At 38.1% G+C, this 23,252-nt stretch overlaps 1 protein-coding gene across 1 annotated transcript in view; it reads left to right on the top strand.

Annotated features, from left to right (window-relative positions):
* Positions 1 to 23,252, top strand: part of LOC143297350 (insulin-like growth factor-binding protein-related protein 1) — a 60,982-nt gene that overhangs the window by 19,372 nt on the left and 18,358 nt on the right. The window contains exon 2 of the mRNA XM_076609660.1: positions 15,099 to 15,301. Coding sequence (XP_076465775.1) covers positions 15,099 to 15,301 — 203 coding nt within the window. The remainder of the gene's footprint in view (positions 1 to 15,098; positions 15,302 to 23,252) is intronic.

Below are 23,252 nucleotides of genomic sequence, written 5' to 3' on the forward strand. Positions count from 1 at the left end.
CTGGTGTACGACCAAGACCGTCAACGACCGACGCCACCATGGTAGCTATGGAGCATCGGGCTGCTAATATATATATATTGACATTATCTGATACTGTATGGCTGCACTTGTGTGCCATATATGCGGCCTATGACAATGCGGCATATACAGGACTGAAAGGTCGCTATTATGCTCTGCATAAAACATACATTATTCATATATCTTTTAATTACATTTGGTTAATCAATGTTAAACTGAAATAAAGAATATATTTTCACGTTGTTCATGTATTGTGAATTCATTGCCAATTCAGGCCAGTTTTCACACTCGGATTGGGACGGTGTTATACTGCACGTTATTCTCTGTCTTGTTGACTAAAGTTGTGTGAACAATTGGTGTCACGTGTCTATACTGAAACCTTTCATTTTTTTCAGAATTTTTGCCTTTGTACAAAATTTAACCGTTGTATTCTGCATTTCTTAAATAAGTTTATTTAGAATAACTTGTATTTTTGTAAGTGTTATTGTGTTTGCTCAGGACATTCACCACTTGCATTTGCCCTGTGATTATATCAGCATTGATTATGGAGAACTGCTCCAACACCCCCAAGTGGCTGACTAAAACTGGATTCAAAATAGGATACCTTAATATTTGTCATATGCTGAACAAGATGTCAGACATTTCCCCCATCCTTTCAAATTCTGGTAATTGCTTTCATGTTTTTGCCTTTTCCGAAACACGATTATCTGATGTTGTTTCAGACAATGTGATATCTATTCCAGGATACCACCTCGTCAGGCGTGATGCCACAGTTAAACTGGAAACTGGATTGGTAGCTTATGTTCATCAGTCTGTAAATTACAAAAGAGTTAGTATTTTTGATAAATATAAAATTGAATGCATTTGGTTAGAGATTCGCTTAAAAGTGACCAAGCCAATCCTTGTATGTTTTCTATACAGAAATCCCGAAGAAAGGGTTGAGTGGCTTGATCGCTTTGAGCACATGATGGAAGATGCAACTAACTATTCCACCGAAATTATATTGCTGGGTGATTTTAACATTGATTTGTTAAATCCACATGATAAATGGAAGGGAATCACTGAAATGTATAATCTAACACAGATAGTTAATACTCCAACAAGGAAGACACTTCTCTCTGAAACACTAATCGATCACATTTACGTAACTAACCCTAGAAATGTTGTAGAAACCTCTGTTCCTGTATTTGGCCTTAGTGATCACTTTCCAGTATGTCTAACATGGTCAAAGAAAGGTATAAAAATCCCCAGATGCAGTCACAGGTATATGTCATTCCGTAGTTACAGAACATTTGACACAGAAGGGTTTCTGTCTGATTTATGTATGGCTAAATTTTCTGATGTTTACCAGTGTACCGACCCTGACAGTGCGCTTGCGACATGGTATAAGTACTTTCTTTCCGTCTTCAACAAACATGTTCCCTTGAAGACTAAACGCGTTAGACAGGATGATAAGGCCCCATGGTTGACAGAAGATATAAATATTGAAATAAAGGCTCGAGAACTATTATTAAAAACTACAGGAAAAGATGAGAAATTTAAGAAACAGAGAAATAAAGTAACATCAATGAAACGGGCTGCCAAAAAGAAATATTTTATTTTAGTGATTTGATAATATCTAAAAGAGATACAAAATCCATTTGGAAAGCTATCAACCAACTGTCAGGAAAAAAAGTTCAGTTTACTCCTTCTGGGAATGAGATGTCAGCTGAAATTCTAAATATACACTTTACCAATGTCGCAGAAAGAACTGTCGGGGTTGATATCACCGAGTCCAATGACTTACAATTGCTCAAATGTTTTTGTAACACGAAAAGAATACTTTCTAACTTTCAGCTAGCATACATTAGTGTACATGATGTTTTCAAAGAATTATGCTCATTAAAACAGTATACATCCCGAGGTTTAGATGGTATCGATAGTAAGATTTTGAAGATAGCAGCACCTATCATCTCTGAACACATCACGTATATCTATAACCTCTGTATAGAAAAACGCTCCTATCCACAGGCTTTTAAAAATGCTAAAGTGTTACCTGTCTTTAAATATGGTGATCCATCTGACCCTACTAACTATAGACCTATATCAATATTGTCCACATTATCCAAACCCCTCGAAAAACATATCAAACTTACCCTTCAGTCACATTTCAACAAATATGATTTATTTCACCCCAGTCAAAGTGGCTTCAGAAAAAAATATTCCTGTCATACTGCACTGACTAATCTTGTTGAGGAATGGCATTTAAACATTAATGATAACTTATTTACTGGGTCTGTTTTCGTTGATTTTGCAAAAGCCTTTGATACAATAGATCATAAACTACTTTCGAAAAAGTTAGTCATGTATGGCTTATCATCTGATTCAGTTGAACTGAACGTTTCATCCTCTTGCAAACTTTTCGCTGATGATACAACACTCCATCAAAAAGACGCAAATGCCAGTACAGTATGCACTAAGTTGCAGAGCGATATTGATAAACTTATAAACTGGACTGAAATGAACCACATGGCAATTCACCCACAGAAGTCTAAATTTATGTTAATCACAACCAGACAAAAACGACAAAATATCAAATCTAAAATAAAAGGGCTCAAGGTACTTGATAATGATTTGCTGGAAGTTAGTTCTTATAGACTACTTGGTCTTACACTTGACAATAACCTTTCCTGGTCTTATCATATCTCTGCTTTATGCAAGAAGTTATCGAAAAAAGTATTTCAGCTCAATAGAATTAAGCATTTCCTTAATCAGCATACCCGTAAATTATTTTTTCATGCATACATCCAACCTGATATTGACTATGCATCAACATGCTAGGACGGGGCTTTTAAAATTGCTTAAAACCTCTTGAAAGTATATACAGACGTTCCCTTAAGCTCATTCTCCTTAAATCTTCTATTCAAGCAAATGACTATGTTGAACTAAATATTCTCCCCTTTCATCTTAAATGTCGCTTTAACAAGGGTGTTTTTATGTTCAAAATTATGAAGAACTTTGCACCGCCCTATCTTTATAGGAAATTCCCGGAAAGAATCATTCGTAGCAAGAGTACCATTTTTACCCCTCGTCCCAGAACTAACCTTTTCATGTCCTCTCACTTATTCTGGTGGTAAACTGTGGAATGAAATCCCCGAGTATCTTAGAAATAGATCTACTATAGCATCTTTAAAAAAAGCGTATCAAAAATATCTGATGCAACAAACTTAATTAGTACCAGCATAATCAAAGCATATGATGAGATCCTAGTAAGCCAACGTACTTTGATAAATTGTTCTCCAACAGTGTGTAAGCAAGGAAAATCGGCGAGTGTAAGTATGCGTGTGTATCTCTGTGTACTTGTGTGTTCGAGATTATGTGTATGATGCCTGTGTGTGCACACACGTGTGTGTGTTTGAAGATTTTCATGTGGCAATGTTTTGTATGATTTTCATGTTTCCGAAATTGTAGTCTTTGATTCATCCATTTATGTGACTATTATTATCTATTTGGTTTGTTCTATGTCATTTATTATTCATACTTATTTCGTTTATTACAATGTGTGTATGTGTGTGTATGCGTGTGTGAGGGCATGGTGTAAAGAAGCTTCCAGCTTATCCATTTTACCCTCAATAAAACATTTGTCATTTGTCTCTCTCTCTCTGTCTCTCCCATTCCCTCTTTTCCCTCTGTCAGTTTCTCTCTCTCTCTCTCTCTCTCTCTCTCTCTCTCTCTCTGTGTATCTCATTTCTCTCTCTTCCCTCTGTCAGTCTCTCTCTCTCATTTCTCTCTCTGTCTCTCATTCTCTCTCTTCCCTCTGTCAGTCTCTCTGTCTCATTCTCTCTCTTCCCTCTGTCAGTCTCTCTCTTTCTCTCTCTCTCTCTCACTGTCTCTGTCTCTCATTTTCTGTTCTGTATCTCCCCCCCCTCTGCCACTCTCTCTCTGTCTCTCTCTATCTCTGCCTCCACATCTCTGCCCCCCCTCTCTCTCTCTGTCTCTGTCTCTGTCTCTCTGTCTCTCTCTCTCTCATTCTTTCTCTTCCCTCTCTCCCCATGGTTTTATGGCCAGGAAAAGCTTACAGTCGTTAACATGTATAAGTACTTAGGAATTATCATGTCCACCAGACTTTCCTTCATGCACAGTTTGAATGACATGGCAAGTCGAGCGAAGGAAGGAGTCATTAGTATAAGTATATTTAGATTGCTGTGGTCATTAGGAGAAAAATCACCTACTATATTCTTCAAACTCTTTGATGCTCAGATCCAGCCAATACTTAGTTATGGGGCTGAGGTTTGGGGAATCATTGCAAATGTTGACATTGTGGAAAAGGTACACCTTCTTGCTTTGAAAAGATTCTTGAATATTAGTTTAACTTTAAGAACACCTAACATAATGGCATATGGAGAACTAGGACGGTTCCCACTGTATGTTAATCTATACCTAAAGAGCATTAAGTATTGGTTGAAAATTTTGAAAATGCCGCCCCATCGCTTACCACACAAAGCATATAAAATGCTATTATACTACCATTACAGTAATAAGAACACTTGGGCATCATCAGTCTGCTTTTTCTTATATAAATTTGGCTTTGGGGAGGTATGGGAAAACCAAGGGGTCGGTAACGAAAATGAATTTTTAAAAGTCTTGAGAAATAAGCTAATTGATGAATACAAAACACAGTGGTCTTCTGATATGCTGCACAGTGAACGTTTTCAATTCTATAGAACGTTTAAAAGTGATCTTATTTTATCTCCATACTTACAATTAGTAAATCATTTGTGAGCCAGAGTCAGTCTGATCAGAATGCGACTGGGTGTGTCTGAATTGTATGTCCATAAGTTGCGTTTCAGAAGGAACTTTCAGTAAATCAGCTGCTCTGCCCATTCTGTGAATTTCAAATAGAAACTGAAACTCACTTTGTCCTACAATGTCCAAAGTACCAGGATTTAAGAGAACAGTATATCCCTGCCAGATATTATATTTCCTTCACAGCAGTGGAAAAGGATTTCTTTATTATAAACAATTATGGCCCAAACAAATATTCCCCAGAATTTTATGATGAACTGTAAAAAAAATATTACAGAGATTGGATACTCAAACTTGATTATTGGAGGTGACTGAAATCTAGATATTGACCCAAATAAAGATTATTTTATTATAAACAAGTAGTTTGGTGTCATATACTGTACCATGTCAAACTGATGCAAACTAGGCCTATTGGTTTGCTCTGCTTGGCCAAATTTCGCGCGGCTAACAGTGAAAAGACGACCTGTCTTGCCTGGTCCGCTCTTTGCCAGTCAGACACCACTAAAAGTTACAAGCGCTGATGCATTCCTTTGGCCAAGGCTTTCGACACGATCTTGTCAGGTTTATGCGCTGTCTTGTCTTACGCTTTTTTTTGGTTATTAAGCGTGTTCATTTGGCCTTATTTTGATGCATGTGGCTTGATTTTTATTGTATTCTTACCTTTTGTGTATTTGATTCGACTCTGCTCCCTTGAATCGTACTTTTTTCTCTACCTCTCAGTTGATCCTGTCTTTCCTTTCTCTGTTGGGGATCGGATTTTTCGCTGGGTGCCTAAATGCGGTTACCATGCCTCATATGTCATCCCACGACAGCAGGAATCATGATGCTGGCATCAAGACTCGGCAAGAGACTCTCCCTGGCCAAGCGTTAATGATTTCTCCCGATAGGGACCACGGTTATGCGTCTTTAGACACTGATAGTAGAGGCGACACTTCTACCATTACAATGGTCATGAAGGGGACCGGGTGGAAAGGGGTACAAGCGTCGCCTCCCGAGGTGTCCCAGTGGGAGGCAGGAAAAGGGGGTAGTGGCAATTCCTCTCTTGGCGGTGGGGACTCGTGGCTAGGCATGAACTCTCAAGTGGAGGCTGCGCCTGGCCGTTACCCTGGTCCCCACTCGGAGACGGCCCTCAGAGGCTCCATTGCTGTTCCCCCTCCTCCCTCCACTGCCGACCCCCCTCCCCCACCTCCATCTGTGGGAGAGAAAGTTTTGGTTCTGGGGAGGGGGTTGGGGGACCTCTACTTTTCCCACCCCGGGCCAAGTCACCCCAGTCTCCCCACAGGAGGGGATTCGGGGTGTGTGGCCACCTGCTATCCGGCCGGTCTCCCCTGCTGAGGGAGGCCCGCGCCTGTCAGGCGGTTCTCGGCAGTCAGCCTGCTTGTCTTCTGGTGGGACTGACACCCAAGTCAGACCTGACCTCCCTCCGACTTGGCCAGGTTTTTCCCTTCATGGAGATCAAGGCGCCAGTGACCCTTGACCAGGATGGCTGGTGCCCACGGGTGGTTTCCCCCATTCTACCCATACTGGGACGCACCTATGGTGCACGCTGGGTTGCCGGGGGGACCAGGGGCCAACCCCTCGTCCTCTCCTCCCCCCCCCCCCCCCCCCCCCCCCGATCCAACCCAGAACATCTCACAGGGTGACACACACGGCCTCGACAAGTGGGATCCACTTCTTGTTGGTCAGGTTGAGCTCCTCGGCCAATATTGCCACTTAGTCCACAAATCGGGCCTCTGTCACCCCACAGGTGACCTCCACGGTCACAACGGCCTCCTTGTCAGGGCCGACGGCTGCCGAGTCAACCCGCTCGGCCTGGGGGAGCCTGCAGTTTCCACCCACCCAGCCCTTGATCCTACAGGGAGATGAGTGGGTGTTTGTCCCCTCACAGCACTCATGGGTGCCTCATTCATCCAGGGATGCCCTCACTGAGAAGGTGTGGCACCCACCATCCCAAGCGTGGTTGGACCTACGGTCCATGGGAAGAGATGGGCAGCATGCCTTTTGATGATTTAGTCCAATCCATGATCTGCCAGAGTCTGTGGCATTGTGGGAAGGTGTACATCAAAATAAAGAGGCTGATCTTTCACATTTCGCCTTCCAAAACAATGCACCAAATACAGAATCAGCAAGGTGCATTCGATAAGAGCACACATTTTGTCGGTGGTGAAAAAAAATAAAAAATCTTCAACCCTTTACTGGCACACTCCACATGTCAGTCGCCGCCGCCTGTCAGAGCGGAGGTGGTGCATGGGAAGAGAATCAGTTCTTCTGTATTATTCAGAACATAAAAAAACCCAACAAAAAACCCACACATATAATATTCCACATATTTGATGCAAGAGAGAAAAGTTTGGATACAGAACTTTGTAACAATGTGAATAAACCAGCTGGAGAGGAAAAGAGAGATGGAAAGTTGAGAGAAAGTGAGAGAGAGAAAGAGAGAGAGAGAGGGAGAGAAGGGGCAGGGTGTGGTGTTAACTGTCAAATCAACTGTCGCTTTAATATGTCTTGCAATCTTTGAAGAGATAACTATGTCTCCAAAAAACCCATAAGACAGTCATATAAATGAGAGCATTATGAATAAAAAAGAAAGATGCTTGTTAGGTTTACTACTTTCCACTTCAGAAAAAGAAAATTATTCAATCAGTGGTTTGTAAGGAAGCCATTCTTGTGAGGTTATGTGAGGTTTATTGTTGCTCCATTTGCATTTGTAAACATGAAATTTAGCGAGTAATAGTGTCAAATCAAGAATTTTACCCGTAACAACTCCATCTTTAACCCCAAACAAGATGAAATCTTCTGAAAATATTATATTTGCACAAGTTTCACAAGTACTCTTCATTAATCTTTCGAGAGAGCTCCAGAAAACACCAGTAATATGACAGATCAAAAAAAGGTGCACAATTGTTTCTTCTCGCCACAAAAAGAACATAGGGGCAAGTCAATCACTTTACGCAAAAAAAGAAAAGAAAAGATATCGACTTGTTGGTAGGATTCATAACAAAAGTCTGCACTGGAACCATCTCAACTGTGTGTCAGATGTTGACTGATGGCATTTTTAAAATACATTTTTCCAAGTTAGAGATTTTCATGATTTATGTTCCATTTGATAATTCCTACAGGTTGAATGTCTGAGTAAATAATAACTGAATATATAGCTTTGTTGCCTTTAGCGATTACTGTCCAAATTTTCGGTTCTAGTAGCTTACACCTAGCAGCCAGTGTAACATGTAGTTTATTTTGATATTTCTTTATAGCTTTGATGGCATCAATATATAATAGGTGATTAGTTCTAACATTTGGATATTTTCTGGAAAACTCTCTATAGTGAAGAAAACCACCTTCATCATTCAACAAATCTTTCACGTGGTATATACTGTGTTAACCCACTGTTTAATATAAACCACTCTCCTATCTCTTAGTATGTTTATATTATAGTGTATACATTCTGAAACAAAATCATGAACATCATTAGAATGACGTTTAAGATACATCTTTTTATAATGTTTTAGGACATCTTGCCAAAATTTGTTCCCTGTTTTTATGAGTAATGTGTCCACATATTCACCACCCATTAATTAAAGTTTGTCGAGTCCTGGGACAGCAGAAAACGACAACTCCCGAAGGTTGCCACAACTAGAAAAGAATATTCGTTTCAACCAGCGAACTTTAACAGCAGACAAAAAGGCATGAACATTTACATTTTCAGTCCACCATTTTCATATTCGTCACACACACATTTTTTTTGCAATTTTACTTTCTTTCCCATTCCATAAAAACTTGAAAAACAATACATCTAGTTCTTGAAATAACGTCACTGGGAGGTCTGGAAGATTAGTGAGCAAAAAAGTAAGTTGTCACATTGCCAAAGTTTTTATGACAGTTATTTTCCCAAAGGATGTTAACTGTCGTTTTTTCCATTTTGCTAAAAGATTCTTAATTTTGCTCTATTTTCCTGCGGTAATTTAGGTCAATCATATCATCTATATTTGTAGTAAATTTGACTCCTAGTACAATAAAAAAAAAAAAAAATCCCAGGGTCCCAGCAAAAATTCTTATCTCTCATGTACCTTATTGGAGAATTCTTCATCTTGCCGATCCAGATAACATTAGTTTTTTCATTGTTTATCTTTAGTCCTGACATCAGTGCATACTGTTCCAGCAGTTCAACAGCTTCTCAAAAAGACACTTCACTTCCATCTAAATAAACAGTAGTATCGACTGCAAACTGAGACGACAAATGTTCTTTGCCATACATATTAAGTCCACGGATTCTGTCATTCTTGCGCATAAATAAAGACAGAATTTCTGCACATAAAAGATACAGATAAGCTGGAAGAGGGTCCCCTTGGCGGACTCCTGCCAATATCAAACTGGGAAGTGTACTTTCCATTCACACAAACACAAGCTGTAATATTGCAATAAAACGCCTTAATCCATAGTTACACCTGGTCCAAAATTGAAGAAATCTAAAGTGCTGTGTATAAATTTCCATGATATCGAATCAAAGGCTTTCTCAAAGTCTACTGTGAGAATCTGGCCAGGAATATTTTCTTTTTTTGCAAGAAACAATATATCCTACATTAAGCGGATATTCTCTCCAATATATCTTCCTTTTAGAAAACCTGTTTGAGCTTTATAGGTTAATTTTGGTAATAACAATTTCAGTCTATTGGCAATGCATGCTGAAGCTATCTTATAAGCAGTATTAAGCAAAGAAATGGGACGCCAGTTTTTCAAAAAATGCTTTTCTTTGTTTTCCTTAGGAATTAGTGAAATAATACCAAAACGCTGAGTGACTGACATATTCCCTGATGACAAGCCAAAATTCAATGAACACACTAACCAAGTACCAATATCACAAAAGAAAAACTTATAGAATTCAAAAGTGAAACCATCGCTTCCAGGACTTTTATTGTTTTTCATTATTTTCAGGGCAGCATGCGCCTCAGCATAGGTAATTTCACCTTCTAAAGATTCCTTTTCTCTTTCACTTAGTTTTGGAGCATCAGGGATTATGTTATGTAAGTTGACATCCATCGTATCTCTCTCTTTATACAGATTTTCATAAAACTCTTTTAGTTTCTTGTAAAATGTCTTTATCATCAAATACGTGTTCACTGTCACTCTTCTGCATAAAGGAAATTGATTTGTTCACAAAATTTTCGTTTCTCTGAATTACAAAAGTATCTACTTGTCTTTTCGCCATTTTGTATCCAGAAAGCTCTTGATCTCACTATCATTCCTTCAGGTCTTTTATTTCTAATATCTTCTAATCTGTCTTTTTTCATCTGAAGATCGTTAATCCCTTACTGCCCTAAATCCTTTTCTAACTTTGTAATTTCATCTAATAATTGCTTTTCTTCGTTCTCTTCTTCCCTTTTTCTGTAAGTGGCGTAAGATATGTTTTCCCCTTGTATTTCCATTAACAGAGTATCAAAAAACAGTTGATCATGAATATGAAGGTGTATACTTTCATCAGGAATTGCATCTATATTGTAAGTTATAAGTTAATGCGGCATATTGTATTTTCACACCTTTGATTACCTGTTTTACTACTTTCACGTATTCTTTGTCTTTCAAAAGAATTGTTGAACTTCCAGAATTGCTTGTCTCCTTTTCTGTCATCCGTTTTCAATTCAAGGCAGACGATAGAGTGGTCAGATCTATAACCAGGAGATTCACTGACACACTTAATCTCAGTTAACAATAATTCTGAAACTAAGAAATAATCTAATCTACTCTGCTGTATTGAATTAAACCTTCTCCATGTATATCCCCTCCTGTCAGGCTACAGATGTCTCCAAATATCTATGATATCAAACGACTCCATCATGTCCAAAATTATTTTTCTACTTCATGGACGATTTATATAGGTACTATAGTTCCTAACATCTACCCGTGCATCTAATATAACATTCCAATCTCCACTAATGATAATATTTTGGTCACCTATTTGTTCTAAATGGCGACAAATATTTTAAAAAATAATCTACATTATTTCGATTGCTACTGCCATATATATTTATTAAAGTAATTCATTTACTGCAAAATTCAATATCCATAATCAAGTAGGATCCTTCAGGATCACGTGCTACCTTGTGTAACTTGTATTCAAAATTATTGTTAAATAATATGGCTACACCATTTTTATTTGTTTCCTTTTCAGATAAATAACAGTCGTAACCCAAACAAGATCTTATATAATTTTCAGATTCTGATTTCCAGTGCGTTTCTTGCACTAAGTAGATGCTAAACTTTTGCTTTCTCAGAAAGTCAAATACATCTTTTCTTTTTCTATGATCTTTTAACCCATTACAATTGAAAGAGCATATTTTGAATGTTTCAAGTTTTGCATCAGTCATGGTAAATTTATAAAGACAGGTTGTAAATGAACCATAATTTTGTTCAGGACCACTGTCAACTTATGGCAATAAATATTCACAGCGATTAATAACATAGGCATAGAATTTCAAGACAGCAACATCGCACAGCACACTGATACACTTCTGTTTGTGTCTCCCCCCCAAAAAGAAAACACGTAGCATGATACAGGTAAAAAACAAAAAACAAACAAACAAAAAAACCCAAACAAACAAACAAAACAAAACAAAAAAACCAACAACAACAATAAAATAAACAAATAACACACACACACACACACACACACACACACACACACACACACACACACACACACACACACACTGTTTGAGAAAAAAATAATTGTTATAAAGTACATACTTGCATTCAGAATTATAATCGACCATCACAAGCAGGCAAAGTGATACAAATCTGAGAGTCACGGAAAAGTATTGATTCCATTGACAATGACGGGAGGAAAAGTTCAAAATAATAATTACACCAGAAACATCTTCAACATCCATATTAAAAACATGAACAAGATCCACAATAATTATAGTGCTAATATAATGATTTACAATATGGGAAGGGGGTGGATGGACAGAATTCCAGGAAGGATATAGCAAACACTTCTATACTGACAGACTGATGTTTCGCTCACATGTGAGTCACCTTGAATATTTTCTATTGTATTCGTTCTTACGTGCATGTGAGTGCATGCGTGTGTGTGCCCATGTATGTGAGTGTCTGTGCGTCTGTGTTGTATATGTGCGTGCATGCATATATGTGCCTAAGTGTAAGCAGTCATGTGTGCGTGTGCGAGTGATCTAGAATGTCAGTGGCTGGGTCAAAGAATGTGCAGACACACCCGTGCAAATGGCATGGATGTTACAGCACATCAATGTATGTGTTGTCCAACTGGTGAACGAACTCAGAAATGTTTGCATGGATCAGCTCCAAGGCCTGGGTCACAGAAACCTATTTTACACAGAGTGAAGAAGGACAACACCAAAAGCACGGGTAATCACCAAGTTTTGTATGTTCATGCACAGTTCACAAGGAATAACTCCGAAGGCACAGGTATATCGCTTTGTTTGCATATTCATGAATGTGTTGCATGTTAATCTGAGCGCTTTGTGTGAGTGTGCATGTGTGCGCATGTGCGTGTACATACCACGTGTGTTCCAATTTAAGGCCAAGTGTTGATTCAAAACACTCATTTTAAATCTGTCATTGAACACCACACATCATCAACCTATAACCACCAAAGAACACAAGCGGAGTCAAGGCTAACCTGAAAAAGGGCACACAAATCAACAATCAACTCACAAACAAAAACATCCACCCATCTCTCAAAAGGAATAAGCCATTTCAAAGAAGAAGAAGAAGGCCACTTCGACCATGAAGCCGGCACACGCACGTTTAGAGATTTTCCACATAATTACAGCTGTACACAATGGAACATCGGTGGGGAAGTTGGAGGGGGGGGTGGGGGGGGGGGGGGGGGGGGGGGGGGGTAGGGGAGGGCGGCAGAGGCAGGCTGGAGTGGGCAGAAAGGTGGGCAATGAAGTATTGGGGTGATAAGGGAGGTCCAGTCAGCACATCGACTGATCAGTCAGGCCATCCTATCAATACTTCATTTTACTGCCCTCTCTTCGGAAATGCGACATTCATCCAGTCTCATATCATTTGGAATAATTTGGATCAACCACACGTTACCCACATTACAAACATTAAAGTAATGAGCAACCGCAAAAATGCACCCGTTACATATCACCAATCGGGTCAGAAATCCGTTTGAACATTCAATGCTCCCCAAACCTGTTCAAAGATACAAGACAATATCTCACCATCCAAATAACTATCAGTATACCGTGGTCCAAATATGCAGACATGAAACAGATTGTATAATCAATAAACTGATCAACCAGTCAATAAGCAGATCAACAATGTAAAACCACTCTTCATCCACTCTGTCAACAAATCGGTCAGTGCAAAAAATAACTGTTTTCTAAATTGAATGACATTTGCCATGAAAATGATCACGAAAAAAAAAAGAGTTATTGGTGTGGCATAGTCACCATATTGCTTTCCGATTAATGAAAAGGAGAAACACAAATGTTTTTCAACAAGATCACGTTACTGAATCATACGGATGATGTATAAAACTAAACAAAAAAGTTAATATCTTGGCATTTATTTGGGCTATGGTTTAATCTTTTAAAAATATATAAATAAATAAATAATTAAAAAAATAAAAATAGGAAAAGGATAAATGAAGTGAAACCTTTTGAAACGCCCCCTATTATTTCCTCATGTTAGACGTGAACGAACAAATACCCTTCATGCTCATATTTCATTATCTGAACGTCAAAACGTTATTTTCACACAATCGAGTTCAGGCGTACTACTGAGATTCAAAACATCATCCTTAGAACATAATCAATAATGTAGTGATTATGTATATATTGACTTTTGAAGTCTAATAATTCCTCCTTTCCTTCCCACTCAAAAAAACCAAAAAAAAACAACCACCAAAAAACAGGAATAGATAAATAAATAAATGAATAAATAAATAAAAATAAAGGAAGAACTCCCCCCCCCTCCCTCCCTTGCACCCTGCCGCCCCCCCCCCCCCCCCCCCCCCTCCACCACTCTCCCCCCCAAAGAAAAACACACACACACCACACACTATATACTATATGTGATACATATGTTTAATATGTAGTATTATTACATATATATACACTACAATTGGTATTTTTAACATCATTTTTACTTCTTTTACACTGTTTCACATCAGGTACTGAAGTATACCTTCCCAAAACATTTCGAACAGAAATCCGTCCACAATGGGTTATCAATTATATCGATCGTGAAACATGTTAATAAATTATCAAACTGTCTGTATCTTGGTTAGGTATCCTCCCCCAAATTGTAATAAAATGTTCAGAGCATACCTCAGAGTTCAGTGGATAGCTTTTGTTAGTGTTTCTCCAAGTTGGTGTTAATGTCTATTTTCAGTGTCTTACCATTTTTCACTGTAACAAACACCTTTCCGTTTCAGCTCCAAGCAGAAAGAGTAGCCGAGTGTTTGTTGGCTTTCATCAGTAGGTTGTAGTTTGCCTTGGTTAAGTCCTCTCCAACAGAAATTCCTGTCTGTTTCAGTTTTCTTCTCTGCTCAAGCACACTGATTTCTTCTGTCAGGAGAAAAAACGAAGCAGAATCGGGCGTGGTTTTCCCGTGCCAGGTTTGCCGGTGCTGTGGGCCATCTCGATGTCGCTCAGTGTCACAGGTACACCCAGCTGATGGGTAAAGATGTCCATACACTTCTGGACACAATCCGCAACGGACTCCACTTTCCCTTGCGGTTCCTCCTTCACGCTGAAAACTCAGATGTTCCAGGAGCAGCCGTGCTGCACCGTGTCGTTTTGCGCGAACCTCAGTGCGCTCACCTTCTGCTGCTGTACATGGTGGTCACGCTGGTTGTCATTTTCGCGTTAAGTTTCTTCATTTCATCCCTGAGTTTATCGTTTTCAGATTGGAGATTAAACACTACACTCTCCATCTTCTCCACAAAACTAGTTGCCAATTTATCTTATGTCCACACGAATTTGTTTTATGTCATCCTGAGTAGCTGTCAGCATTTCTAATTTCTGGTTAATTTCCTCTAATTTTTCTTCAAGAGACATTTCTTCACTTTCATACTCCCCTTCACTCTGTTTCTTCCTTTCTTGTTTTGTATCTTTTGAATTCGTTGTTTCAGGGCTTAGACAACCGTCACTGACGGAAGATGAACTTGGCTGTTTTATTTTTCCACTGCCGGTTTATGCAAAGTATTTACTGACAGAATGATTCATTCTGAATTTGATGTTTTCAAGATCCCTGTGTATTGGACACAGAATGTGTATTCATGGTTTGGTTGATTGCAGTTCTGGCAATGACCCCTGTGGAGATGGACTGGAGTGCAGAGATACAGAAAGCAAATGGCCCATCTGCCAGTGCCAGTTCCAGGAGATTGTCTGTGGCAGTGACAACAAGACCTACACCAACCTCTGCCAGCTGCTGGCCACTGCTGTTCATGAGCGTCGTACTAATACCCTCAATGTCAGACGTGTTGGGCCCTGTGAACCTGGTTAGTGCATGTATGTTTGAGAGAGAAGAGAGTCCAAGTGTTTACTGCACATAACCATTCAAACACAAAATTATGGGTAAGTGAAGAAGATATAGAGTAGGTTCAGGTGAAATGAAACTGAACTATGACAAGCCTCATGTACGTTGGTTCCAGATACCACATATAGATTCTACATGTCATAGTAAGATCATGACACTGATCAGTAAAAAAACACCAATACAGAAATAAAAGTTCATGTCTGCAAATTGTATTTCATCATCATCGTGTTATTTTGTTCAGATATTCAGTATTGCATGCCATATGTAAACAAGACCTGAAGTTATCAAGTAAATGAAAGAGGAATGATAAAACAAAGAAATAACAAGAGGCAAGGCCTTCAAGACTCATGTGTGATTTGCACTTTATCCAACAAAGGTTGGTTTTCACCATTACTAATTATTGTACCAAGTTTGTTGAAGATGATATAGAAGACTGTCATTCTGTTGCACGCAGAAATGTTTCCTATCAGTATCATATACTAGGCTTGGACCTTGACCTTTAGCCTCAGATTTTAATTTTCTGCAGGGGGGATCATGCTGTATCTGTACACAGTCACAAGACAAAGGTTGATTAAAATTGAATGCCTATCTCAGTCTCTATCTTCCTTTTTGTATATTTTGCCAAACATTGACTTTGACCGCTGTCCTCTCATCCTCTTTACCATGTCATCATAGTGGGGATGACTTTTTAGGTTTTATTCATACATACCATTTTGCTGAGTTCATTACTAATGCCATTTGTTGTAGTGAAGAATAGGCCTACATTTTTATTATCACACACACAGAGAATATATATATATATATATATATATATATATATATATATATATATATATATATATATATATATATATATCCACTGTCAACCTACCTTATCTATTTTACCTGTTTATTTGTGTATCTATTTACTCAAATACTTGTTGCAGAATATGACTGTTTCTTATAATTATATATAATGAATGAATGAATATATATATATATATATATATATATATATATATATATATACATATATCAATATATATATATACATATATCAATATATATATATACATATATACATATACAGAAAGACGGAGAGAGAGAATCCATATACTACAAAAATACACAGTTCCCAATGTGGTGATTGTAACTTTCACATCATGCATGCATGAACACTGTCATACACACAGACACACACACAGACACACAGACACAGACAGACACACACACACACACACACACACACACACACACACACACACACACACACACACATATGTATGTACATATTTACTTACTTATATACTAATTGTAGAATATGAGTGTTTCTGTATCTATATGTGCATTATTCATTGATAACTGATTATTTACTTACTTGCATTATTTACACGGTGTGTGTGTGTGTGTGTGTGTGTGTGTGTGTGTGTTTAAGATGGTTTTGATGTTTGGGTGTGTGGGCGATGGGTGGGTGGCTGTAAGCGCAATGGGGGTTGGAGATAGCAAGGAGGGGGAAGAGGGATAGTGGAGGGAAGGTGGACATTTCTTTACAGTTTCTTAATTCTTATTTTTGACTCACTTGTTAAAAGTTGTGTTGCTCAAGTCAAAGGATATGTTGACTTTGCTGTGAGTTTGAATTTAAATTGAGATGCTTAAGTTTCCTGTGAAAATGTTAACTTCATTTTGATTTTGCAGTTTCATGTTTTTATGCTGTATTCTCTGAATCTGTGTTGTGTTATTTTACAGCTTGCATGTGTTTTTATTTAAATGTAATCATCATTATCATTTGCTTAATATGCTATGTAGGTGTAAATGCAAAATGTGTGTCTGGATGCCTGTGTATAACTGGATGTGTGTGTGTGTGTGTGTGTGTGTGTGTGCACGCGTGTGCGTGTGCAAGTGTGTGTGTACATGCATGTGTGTGTGCCCATGTGCATGTTGGTGCGTGTGCACACACATGCAGTTCTGCTAGTATTTTTTTGTATATGATATTGGGAAATATCATTGTGTCAGAACTTGTATGGTAGACTGTGTCACACTTACGCTGAAGTTAACAGTGCTTCAAAGAAGACAGAAACTTAACGTTCATTCATGTATGTTTACGGTTGTTTGGAAGTATGGCGCATATGCTGTCTGTATGAATCATCGTCTGCTAAGCTGACCCACAAGGTGTTGTACTGCTTCAACTTAGATTGGATCTGTCCAAAGATTAGTAACATTTGCATATGAAAGTGAAAAGTTTCGCTCTGTCGTACGCAAGATAATTTTAGCAGCAAGGTTCATGTGAAATTCAGGTCTATAAACAGACGCATAATCAGACTGTCTCGTGTGGTATTTTTTCTTTCAGATTTGGCAGAGGTCAGAGTTGACTTCCTTCACGCATGCACAATGCAATTTGACAAATTGTGCTTGGAAAATTGAAATTGTTAATTTTGTATGCTTGTTGGGGAGATTTTTAGGTCTGTGCACAAATCTCTCTTTGAATAAAATTGAGCAGCCTTCTTCGCCTCCCGTCAGTTATATGTTATCGTGAATTATTGATTCAAAGCCCAAGAAAGCCAAACTTTGAGATTCCAAGATGTCCGCCTCTGTCAATTCTTGTGGGGTCTGTCAATAACAATTTCTGTTACGTTTATTCTAGTTAGTGTAACAACATTAGTCAATGTTGTTGTTATCATCATTCTCAAATGTAGATAGTATAAAACACGAAAGCCTTTTTATGCCCAGTCATGTTTTACAATGTAATGCTTCAGATGAGTGAGATATGTTATAAGAAAATTATCTCCCAAACTAATGATTATTTTAAGCCTATATGTATAACGTCCCATTAACAGGTGTCATTGAGAGATGTGTGCGTTAGTGTAACTTTCATTCAGAGCGAAAGAAGTTATGTTTTTACAAGAAAATATTAGATGACTGTTATTGATCACTGTGTCACTATGTCACATGAAAGTGCTAAGTTTTGTGTATAAAAAAAGAAAAAATGTAACACTAATTTTATGTGAAAATATTTGAATTTATTATGTGCCCTTCCCAGAGGTGCAGTATCATAATAAGAATGTATGGAAAGAACTGATCATTTGCTATTTTTGTGTCAAGCTTGGTATCAACTGACTTGGTATTTCCAGAGAAAATGACAATGTTATAGTTTCTCTCTCTCTCTCTCTCTTACTCACACACACAAAACCTAGGTTATTACATAGATTCACTTTGTTTACACAAGTGAGTAAAAAATGACAGCAAGGGGTGCTTGGCTTCTCAAGTTATGAAGGTTGGTTGCAATTATATTTATAACAACTAATGGCCATGTCCATGTTAGAGGACCCATCAGGCTTGCAGTCCATGGTAACCACTTGCAGAGGTTGTCTGTTAAAAGGAGCAGCTCCCTCCAATCTGAGGAACAACCTCATATGTATGAAAGACATTCCTCAAATTCTGCACTGGATTTTTTCCTGACTGTCAAATGCAAGAAAAGAAATTGTGTTTTCTGACTGTCAAATGCAAGAGAAAAACACAGCACCCTATTGACCTTACAAGAAAAGAAATAGTTAATCACTACATTGTCTGTTACTTAACATTTCCTCACCTGCAGTCAACTCTCTTCTCAGTCAGCTGAAACAAAATAATAAAAAAGAATAGGCACAATAAAGACAGAGAGAGGCAAGGTCAAAACTTGATTCTGATGCACACTTTATCCAATAAAGGAATTATGAGAGGGAAGAGAAAGAAAAAAATTGTGTTTTGTATTAACGTTATTATGCTTGGGTGGGGAGGGGGTAGAGGCATTAGGGTAGGATTGAACCAAGCATATTTGGGTCAGAAGCAAGTCGACTTACTCATAGTGCTAAAACACATCTGCCACCTAGCTACCAAAATTAATGTTTAAATTAATGGTTTTTTAGTGCTAAAAACTGATTACTGTATTTGAGATGATAACACCGTTAAAATCATGTTGTTTTGATGTATCTCGATTACTTGACAATCTTTTAAAATTTTATGTTAAAGGAGACATTGCCATCACCCCAAGCACACCGCAACATGTAGCCGTTTTCTGTGCACCAGTGTATTGGTGGACTAGGCTTACCGAAACTCTGAGAGCTTCTGTTGATTCAAAGTTTGAAAAAGAAAAAAAAAGTTCATTCTTGGTAAATCAGTATCCATTTAAAGATATTCATATAAATCATATACAGTGAACAGATTGATGGTGTAGTAAGTTTCATTGTATGTGTTCTGTCCAGAAGTTGTATTTCTTTTCTCTTAATTGTGAACAAGAAAAACAATATCATGACAGGCGCAATAGCTGAATTGTTAAAGTGTTGGACTTTCAATCTGAGGGTCCCAGGTTCGAATTTCGGCGACGCCTGGTGGGTAAAGGGTGGAGATTTTTTGCTGTCTCCCAGGTCAACATGTGCGGACCTGCTTGTGCCTGAACCCCCTTTGTGTGTATATGCATGCAGAAGATCAAATACACACGTTAATGATACTGTAATCCATGTCAGAGTTTGGTGGGTTATGGAAACAAGAACATACCCAGCATGCACACCCCAAAAACGGAGTATGGCATCTACATGGTCGGGTAAATAAACAAGATGATCATTCATGTAAAATGGTAAATGTTACATGTTTGTCTGAGTGTGTATGTGTGCATGCCTGAAATATGGTTGAATGACACGGGAAACGAAGGATGAGCACCCAATGGCAGCTGTCAGTCGGCTCTACCCAAGTAGGCAGCCTGTTGTGTAAATGACCCCATGTTTGTAAAGCACTTTGAGCTTGGTCTCCGACTGAGGATAGGTGCATGCTGTATAAATATCCACATCAATCAATCAGTCAATCTTGAAACCCAAACATATGTTCTGGCAACTGGGTAGAGCCTAGTTTTTAATTTCTGAATCGAGAGTCTCAGCAAAATGAACTGCTCATTAGCTGGATATACCGCTTAATCTGGATGACTTAAACCTTTTTTTGGTATGACTATAGATTTTTTTTTTACTATGTTTTCCTAAATGTTTTAACAGCAGACAAAGTATTTTCAGAAAGTTTACTATGGACACACACAGACACACACACACACACACACACACACACACACTCACAACTGAACATAGACTATGACTTAGACTCACTTTGTTTACACAAGTAAGTCAAGAATGGCTTGACTTTGAAGAAAATGGAAAGACTCCTGATAAAATGTGTCAATAAGCTCAGGGGATTTGGGGAGGGGGGGGGGGGGGATGTATGCCAGCAAGATTGAACCATGTTTTCAAACAAAACAAAACCACTTTTGGTGGGGATGTGCAAAAAACATAGATGGATAAATTCACCAAATTTCTGATAAATTGTTGCAAAACTGACTGAGTTATGAAGATTTAATGAAAGTGTTGGGGAATTTTTCACCCACAAGGTATGGCGATGGTTAATTGTGAACAAGAAAAATGACGTCATGCTGTCTTCTAACCAAAAATAGGATCTGGCAACTGGGAACAGCCAGATTATGGACTTTTGGGATCGGGAGCCTGAATGAAATAAAACATTAAAGATTCAGAATTATGGCTTAATCGGGAAGAATTACAACCTGTTATTATTAGTATGACTGTGAAGATTTTTTTCCCTGATATGCTTAATTTTTTTAATCCAACAAGTATTTCTACTACATACACACACACACACACACACACACACACACACAGTCGAACACCAGGTTATAACATAGACTGACTTTGTTTCCACAAGTGAGAAAAAAAACAACAGCAGCAACAACAAAAAAGCCACTGTGTGCTCAGCTTTTTTTTTTTTTTCACTTTTTTTGTTTTTGTTTTGATTTTGTCACAGTGCTTGACTGTAAGCAATTGCCATTTTATCCTTAGGCTACTCAGGAGGCTTCTGATGCTTAGCTGCCAACAGCAGAGCAAGTCTCTGAAACATGCAAGAAATCGCTATTTAAAAAAATTAAAACAAACCAACCATATCAATGAGACATTTATGCGGAGGAACCACACCTTAAACTCTGTACTAAACACCAGTTAAGTGTGGAGGAAAGAGGTTTTGAAGGAATATCTTTATCAGGACACCAGTAGTCCACTGATCATGTTCATTTCCCACTTCCCTCACATGCACCTTGCATGAATCTCATCTGCTAAGGTTAAAGTTTCAAATCCTTTTTTTTTTTTTTTTTTGTCAAGGAAAAGGGTTTCTATTTATATTAGGGTCTGTAGGGTCATGGAAAACCTGGGAAGTCATGGAATTCAGAAATTCTGGTCAAAGTCATGGAAAAGTCATGGACTTTTAAATAAAACCTTAAAAACAAACAAACAAACAAAACAAAAACAAAAACAAAAAAAACCAACCTTGTTTCGTTGAAAATCTCCACCCCGACGTCATTCAGCACACAATATGAGACACTCATAAGCATGCAAACCACCCATGTTGTATATCAAATGAAAATTGAAGAATCTTTCACATGAAATCCTTTTTGTAATATCATAAGTCAGTCATGAATGGCATCTAATCAAATCAGTTCTCACACATTGAAATATATGGTAAACTGTGTTAAAAAAAAAAAATATATATATATATATATATATATATACAAACTGCATGGTCAAATCAGAGTATTTCATACAAATTTAAAAATTATACCAGAAACAGTTTTTTTGTTTTCTGCTGACAGGCATGTGACATTTCTAGAACTTAGCAACATAGTATTCATTATCAGAATAAACCCTGAAAATTTGCATACTACAATACCAGTAGGCAAACACAGACCACCAATTACAATTTACAAAGATTAGTTTTTACTATTCAACACATAATGATATGCAGTCACAACACTAAAACTGTCTAAATATGCTGAATCAGGATAAAAGAAATGTTTTTGAAAGATAAAAATCTTAAAAATGTACAGGTCATGTATATTTTAGCAAGATAAGAATCATGATCTGCTGTTCCACCTCAGTGACAACCTAACTGTGTCAAAGAAGAAGACAGTTCTACTATATCTGAAAACAATAAAATGTGTCACAGGTTTCACACTTCACAGAATTTTGTCTTTCTTTTTTTTTTTTCCAAGAGGTAACAGCGTTTACAGTTCCTTCTAACATCTCTCCGGACAGGGTGAACAGGTCCTTGTCAGGACTATGCTGTTGCACATACATATTAGTATATTCACAGAGTGTGGATACTAATTCCACAGCAAAGAACTTTTTGAAAAAAAACAAAAAAACTTGCGCTGTGGTGAACCTCCTTGCATTTTCACATGTCCAGACATCGGGTAAGTAGAATCCAGGCACATGTGAAGGCTGAAATGGAGGCACTGGCTGTCTGGCCCTGGATCTATATCGTTGAAATACTACTACTAATAATAATGTACATTTATATAGCACCCTTTTCCTCTAACAGTCTGAGAGCTCAGGGCGCTTTACATGAAAGAAAGATATTACAAGTTACATAAAACATTCATGACCGCTCTTTCTCAAAAACCCTTCCCCTCCTCACCCCCCACCCACTCTACATATATCCAAAATGAGCTGACATGGGTGGTGTTGGAGAATAAGGAAGCTTATAGATAGGTTTTAAAAAGATGAGTTTTTAGTGGTGAGCGAAAAGCAAAAATAGAATTAGGTGCATGGATATGATGAAGAAGGTTGTTCCAGATGTGAGGAGCAGCAAAGAAGAATGTTCACCATAGGTTCTGGTATTGATATGAGGAAGTTTCAAAAGCTAACAGTCAGAGGAAGAGCGGAGATTTCTTGCGGGAGTGTAAACACTGATAAGGTCAGAAAGATATGTAGGTCCTGCAGAGTGGAAAGCAGAATAGCAGAGACATGCAACTTTGTATTTCATTCTCGCTTCGGTGGGGAGCCACTGTAGAGAGCTGAGGTGAGGAGAAATGTGATCAGTACGTGCGACTCTGGGAGTCAGATGGGCAGTATTGT

The sequence above is a fragment of the Babylonia areolata genome, chromosome 2 (genome assembly GCF_041734735.1).
Source record: "Babylonia areolata isolate BAREFJ2019XMU chromosome 2, ASM4173473v1, whole genome shotgun sequence".
Taxonomy (NCBI): Eukaryota; Metazoa; Mollusca; class Gastropoda; order Neogastropoda; family Buccinidae; genus Babylonia; species Babylonia areolata.